This window comes from Vicia villosa, unplaced genomic scaffold (assembly GCF_029867415.1).
Source record: "Vicia villosa cultivar HV-30 ecotype Madison, WI unplaced genomic scaffold, Vvil1.0 ctg.000591F_1_1_2_unsc, whole genome shotgun sequence".
Taxonomy (NCBI): Eukaryota; Viridiplantae; Streptophyta; class Magnoliopsida; order Fabales; family Fabaceae; genus Vicia; species Vicia villosa.
The window spans coordinates 45,404-51,965 of record NW_026705270.1 but is presented as its reverse complement, the minus strand read 5'-3'; the positions used below and the strand labels follow the sequence as shown (position 1 = coordinate 51,965).

The window sequence follows — 6,562 nt, the reverse complement described above, 5'->3', positions numbered from 1 at the left end:
TCCAACGGACATCGCTTTATCCTGGTCGCTATTGACTATTTCACAAAGTGGGTAGAAGCAGCTTCTTTTGCTTCTGTCACCAAAAATGTTGTGGCCCGATTCATCAAGCACAATCTCATTTTTCGGTACGGCATCCCTGAAAGGATCATCACAGACAATGGTACAAATTTAAACAACAGAATGATTACCGAACTCTGCACACAGTTCAAGATCAAACATCATAATTCCTCTCCCTATCGACCAAAGATGAATGGCGCGGTGGAAGCTGCCAACAAGAACATCAATAAAATCATACAAAAGATGACAGTAACCTACAAAGACTGGCATGAGATGTTACCTTTTGCTCTTCATGGTTATCGCACATCTGCGCGTACTTCAACAGGGGCAACTCCATTCTCCTTAGTCTATGGTATGGAGGCAGTTCTTCCAATTGAAATTCAGATTCCTTCCCTAAGGATTATGAAAGAAGCCGATCTAGATGAAGACGATTGGATTCAGACTCGGTTGGACCAGATAAACTTGATTGATGAGAAGAGGCTCGCAGCTATTTGTCATGGTCAGTTGTACCAAAAGCGTATGATCAAAGCCTTCAACAAAAAAAGTCAAAAGTCAAGCATACCAAATTGGTGGCTTGGTTGTCAAACGCATCATCTTACCACAAGGTGACCCCAGGGGCAAGTGGACTCCCACTTATGAGGGACCATTTGTAATCAAGAAAATATTCTCCGGCGGTGCCATGTTGCTTACCACTATGGATGGCGAGGATTTCCCACACCCTGTGAATGCGGACATAGTCAAAAAGTACTTCGCTTAAAGAACAACTCGCTAAGTTGAAAACCTGAAAAGGCAACTTAGGCAATAATGAGCGTCTCGGTGGATTGAAAACCCGAAAGGGCGATCCAAGCAAAAATTAGAGACTAAATAAATATTATCCCGGTAGGCTGAAAACCTGAAAAGGCAGCCTAGGCAAAAGTTAGGGAATAAAGCGTACAACTATGTTCCGTTTATTTACCTACTCACCTTCAAGGTTCAACACATCAAAGATACCGATCAGTCCAATTACTTTCTTCCAACAAGTGAGGGATGAGATGCTCGAAGACAGATTGGCAATAGCAGAATTGAAACTTGACTGGATTATTTTCACATAGCTATTTATCTTTATAAACACTTTTCAAAGCTTTATGACAATTTCCTACTACTAGGATTTTTGTTTCCTTGTACTAATCAGCCCATCATGGCTCTTTTTCAAAAATCAATACAACTTAGGCTCAAAGTCAACATTTTCACTTTTTCTGTTTTGAATACGTAAACGTCCCAAATGATAATTTTGAATGAACATGTGCATTTGAATATGATGGATGAACCTTAAGATTCAAGAAAACATGTTAATCCAAAAGTCTAGACTTAAATGGTTAAATGATGGAGACTCAAATAGCAAATTTTTCCATAAGGTGATGAAAGGGAGGAGGTCCCGCAATCATATTGGTTCTATTGTGACGGAGAGGGGGTTGCTAGATTCGGTGGAGGAGGTGAAAGAGGAAGTGAAGAACCATTTCGAAAAGAAGTTTTCCGAGGTGGAGGGTATTAGGCCCTCTTTGGAAGGTATTCCGTTTTCTTGTTTGAATCATTCAATTAGTGAGGGGCTTGAAGTGCCTTTTTCGATGGACGAAATTAAAGAAGCGGTGTGGAGTTGTGGGGGAGATAAGAGTCCGGGGCCCGACGGCTATTCTTTTTTATTTATCAAGAATTGTTGGGAGTTTATGAAGGAGGAATTTTTTAATTGTTTCTCGTGCTTCCATCGGGATGCTCTTTTATCAAAGGCTATTGTTTCATCTTTCCTTACTCTAATTCCTAAGAAGACCAATCCGTTAGGGCTTAATGATTATAGGCCTATTTGTCTCGTGGGGTGTATTTACAAAGCTTTAGCTAAATGTTTGGCCGCGAGACTTAAGAGAGTGTTGCATTTGGTGGTGTCCGATTGTCAAACCGCATTTATTCCGGGGAGACAATTGATGGATGGGGTTTTGGTGGTGAATGAGGTGTTGGACATGGCGAAAAAGAATGGCAATAGTTGCATTCTTTTTAAGGTGGATTTTGAGAAGGCGTACGATAATGTGTGTTGGGATTTTCTTAGATTTATGCTAAAGAGAATGGGGTTTGGAGCTAAATGGTTGAGATGGATGGAGGCGCTTATTTTTTCTAGTAAGATGTCGGTGTTGGTTAATGGTAGTCCAACGAGAGAATTTGTGGTGGAAAAGGGGTTGAGGCAAGGGGATCCTCTTTCACCGTTTCTCTTTGTCATTGTGGCGGAGGGTTTAAAAGGGATGGTCTCTAGAGCGATGGAGCATGGAGAGTATGTGGGGTTTGATGTTAGGAGAGCGTGTAATGTTAACTTATTACAATTTGCGGATGACACTCTTATGTTTGGTGAGGGAAGTTGGAATCAAGTTTGGATAATTAAGGCTATTCTCCGTGGGTTTGAACTTGTGTCGGGGCTCGGCATTAATTACCACAAGAGTAAGCTTATTGGTGTTAATGTTAATGAGAACTTTTTGGCTTTTGCTTCCTCGTTCTTGTCGTGTGGAAGGGAAGAGAACCATTTTTCTTTTCTTGGGATTCCGATTGGAATCAATCCTAGAAGGCTATCTTCTTGGAACTTCATTTTGGAAAAAATAAAGAATAGGCTCTCGGATTGGAAGAACCGGTATTTATCGTTTGGAGGGAGATTGACTCTTTTAAATTCGGTTCTTAGTAGCCTTTCTATTTTTTGGCTTTCTTTTTATAAGGCTCCTAAGAAAGTTCTAAAGGAGATTTCGAAGATGGAAAGTAAATTCCTTTGGGGTGGAGTGGGGGAGGAGAGAAAGGTGCATTGGGTGAGTTGGAAGACTATTTGTTTACCGGTGGAAAAGGGAGGTATCGGTGTTCGGAGAATAGGAGATTTTAATTTGGCGCTTCTTAACAAATGGCGTTGGAGAATTTTAAGAGGAGCGGATGATTTGTGGTTGAAGGTTTTGAAAGCTAGATATGGAGATATTAGTATTCAAGTTATCAAAAAAGATGAAAACCGTTGCAAGAATAGCTTGTATTCTTTGTGGTGGAAAGATATTTTATCTTTACAAAATTCTTATTATGATGACTTTTTTGTTGAAAAGTGTAGGTTCGACATTGGAAACGGTTTTAATACATCTTTTTGGCATTCTTATTGGAGGGAGGAGAGGAGTCTCAAGGAGTCATTTCCGTTGGCTTATTCTTTATCGAAGCTAAAGTTTGTATCCGTGGCGGGTATGGGAGGTTGGAGAGGTGCGGTGTGGGCGTGGGGTGACCTTGGCATCCCGGATTCGGGTGATAATGGGGCTGCTATCTTGCTGCGGCAGCAGCTCATTCATGAGCTGGAAGGCGTGTGCTTGAAGCCGGGAGAAAGAGACGGCATCCGGTGGCTAGCGGAATCGGACGGTATGTTCTCGGTTCGTAGTTATTATGATCTTCTTAATTTCTTTCACTTACCGAGAGGGCCTTATAATAAGTTGGATAGTGTTTATGCTTTGATGTGGAAAGTGGTGGTTCCGGTTAAAGTCAAGGCTTTTGGGTGGCGGTGTTTGTTAGATAGATTACCCACAAGGGACCTTTTACTAACTAGAGGAATCATCATCCCTTCTCTAGATTCTTGTTGTTTATGTGGTTTGGAGAGGGAATCTATGAATCACTTGTTTTTTAAATGTGCGGTGTCTTCGGTGATATGGAATAATATTTCTTGTTGGGTGGGTTTTGAAGATTATAAGTTTGAAGATATTCGGAATAGTTTTATGGATTGGCTTCTTTTTTGTAAAAAGCTCAATGTTAGAGCCGGCACGGAAGGAACCTTGTGGCTATCGGTTTGTTGGACTATTTGGAAGGTTAGGAATGGCATTATTTTCCGAAATGATAGTTGGAGTGTTTCCGACATTATTTGGAGGATTAAAGAACTTTGGTGGAGATGGTCTTTCATGGGGAAAATTACCCGCACCAATTATAATTTCTTTGAGTTTACAAATGATCCTTTTTTGTATTATTCATAGGTTATATTTGGCTTGTAATTTTTCTTCCGGGGTTTTTGTTGTTGTTCGCCCCGTTCTTTGTAATCTTTTCGGTAGAACTTTTGGTTCTTTAATGAAATCTTGATTACAAAAAAAAAAAATAGTGATCTTCCTATGTTTGACCGGAGCTGGGGAGGGAAAACAAAGACTCTGTATACAACACCCATAGGTATCTGTCTGAAACCAAAGTCTCTAATTTCTTTCCTTTGTCATTAAACTTCACCAATTCGACTTCATAATCTCTTCCAACTATATCACCACATTTTGTTAAGCATAATATGTATAAAGAACTGTGTAAGAAAAGATCAACAGAAAATTGAATAATCTTTGTCCAAGATGAGTGCACTCCATATTCTTGCATCACATATATCTTCACTGTCTTCTGGTCATTCATCCATGCACCGATAAGTCCTCCAACTTCCAACAAATTATAACGTATATGTAAATTATTACTAATACTAATAAAATCATTGGCAGAGGTATCTCCAACATTGCCATTTCCTTTATGTCAAAGGCAATAATAACATTCTTAAAGGTCTCTTTATTATAAAGAATCCAATGAATAGAACCATTCAAGGACAACCCGGATTTAGGGTCACTATCCCATACGGCAGTAGTTATATCAGGAAAACGAGAAGCAACCTCCATTGGTTTCCATTTATTAGCTCTCAATGAGAAAATCATCAATTTAATTGCCCGATCGTATTTGCGAAACAACGAAACTATCAAGTAGTCATCAGTGGACTGGTCATATGCAAAACCAGACAGCAATTCGTAACTATCATTAACATTTGCTATAGGAGAGGCGAGTATATGTTTGTGGGCACCGGTGGATGGATTCCAAAGGTAGAAGTCTATACCGTGCAAAAACAGAAACCCTCTACACAAACCCATAATTCTAACAGAACATCGTGGGGAGCTAACAAAATCAAGGCTTGATGAAGCATATGCAGACTCATCGTGAAGCAATGCATCACCATCTACGGGTAGGGATTTAAGAGCATAACGGCTTATGAAGACACGCCTATGTGTGGAGGCAAGTTGAAAGTGTGAAGTAGCGAAATTGTTATCAGAGATGAGAGAAAGCCATGATTTACAGACGCACCTGCAACATAATAGAGTCTTTACCGGCAACCTCAATAGGATATCCTCAACCAGTTCCTGAGGAAGATTGGCATTCACTCTCTTCACTCTTTTCACTCTCTTCTTCTTCGCCATCTTGCCAGCACCAGCAAATCAAAGTAATATCAAGTACGTTATATATAAGTCATTTTTAGGGTTTAGGGTTAAGTTTAATTTTTATATAAAATAACGGCCTGATATAGGAGTATTTCTATTACTATATGTGATTTATTCAATTAGAAGAGTATTTCATAGCAACGTAGTAATATTTTATTTGGTTTTCTGTATTTAATTTTAATCATTTTTTTTAAAAATTTAATCAAATGAATTGGATTAAATATTGTAATACAATATATAAATAGAAAAAAAATAATTCAAAAAAATAACGTTTGTGGTTTCATATCATGATTTAAAATAAAAAAATAAAATAATATTTAGTAGTTGTACATCATTATTTAATTCTTTCAATCAAATGAACTAGAGTTAAAGAGTATAGTAAATAAAAAGTCTTTGAAAGTTGCATAAAAATATATATATATTTTTAGAAACAAGCCATAATTTAAAATAATTTTCCTATTTAAAAGAAAATTTGGCATTAATAATCCTTCATTTTTTAATAATAAAATTATATTTAATTTATTTAATTACAATTTTAATCAAATTCAACCAACTGAACAATCTATTGATTTTATTGTTTTTTTTATAATCACAACTTTTATTTATTTTTAGTTTAATTGGCATGCGTGCATCATGGCCATTTAATTGTATTACTCTTAAAAAAGTTAAAATAAATATTAAACTATTTTAACTTATCTACGGTTTTACTCTTAAAAAAGTTAAAATAAATATTAAACTATTTTAACTTATCGACGATGGGTCAGTCATAGCCGTGATCCTGAACAATTAATATGGTTAGTATGTCTATTTTTAATTAAAAAATATTTCAAAAAGGGGACTGTTTTAATTGATACCACAATTATTTTTGAACTTTTAAAAGTTTTGATTGAATGCTACAAATTTTGTTTATCATAAACTAGTGTCTTATCCGTGCGTTCGCACGGGTGCCCCCGTCGTTTTCGCGCATTGTGATTGAGAAAAATAAAAGATATTAGTAAAAGATTAAGTTTTGGGTAAAATTGAAAAAGTTATAAAAATAGTAATATTTTATTTGACAAATTATAATGACGAAAAATTTTTAAAATCGCAAATTCACAAATTATAATGAAGAAATATTCAATCAAATTATATAATTCAATTAGTGATAACTATTTAATATAATTGATTAAACTACAAACTAGTAGCCCAATCTCAAACTATTAGCTAAGGAGAATCGATTATTTTTGGCAAGCTAAGGAGAAAATTAATTA

At 36.7% G+C, this 6,562-nt stretch overlaps 1 protein-coding gene across 1 annotated transcript; it reads right to left on the bottom strand.

The window, feature by feature from the left end:
• Positions 1–4,185: 4,185 nt before the first annotated feature.
• LOC131629682 (F-box/kelch-repeat protein At3g23880-like) lies at positions 4,186–5,291 on the bottom strand. Its single transcript, XM_058900459.1, has 2 exons — positions 4,643–5,291; positions 4,186–4,574 (listed from the first exon to the last, which is right to left on the bottom strand). Exons 1-2 carry the CDS (start codon positions 5,289–5,291, stop codon positions 4,186–4,188), a joined length of 1,038 nt encoding a protein of 345 aa, XP_058756442.1.
• Between the last annotated feature and the right edge of the window lie 1,271 nt (positions 5,292–6,562).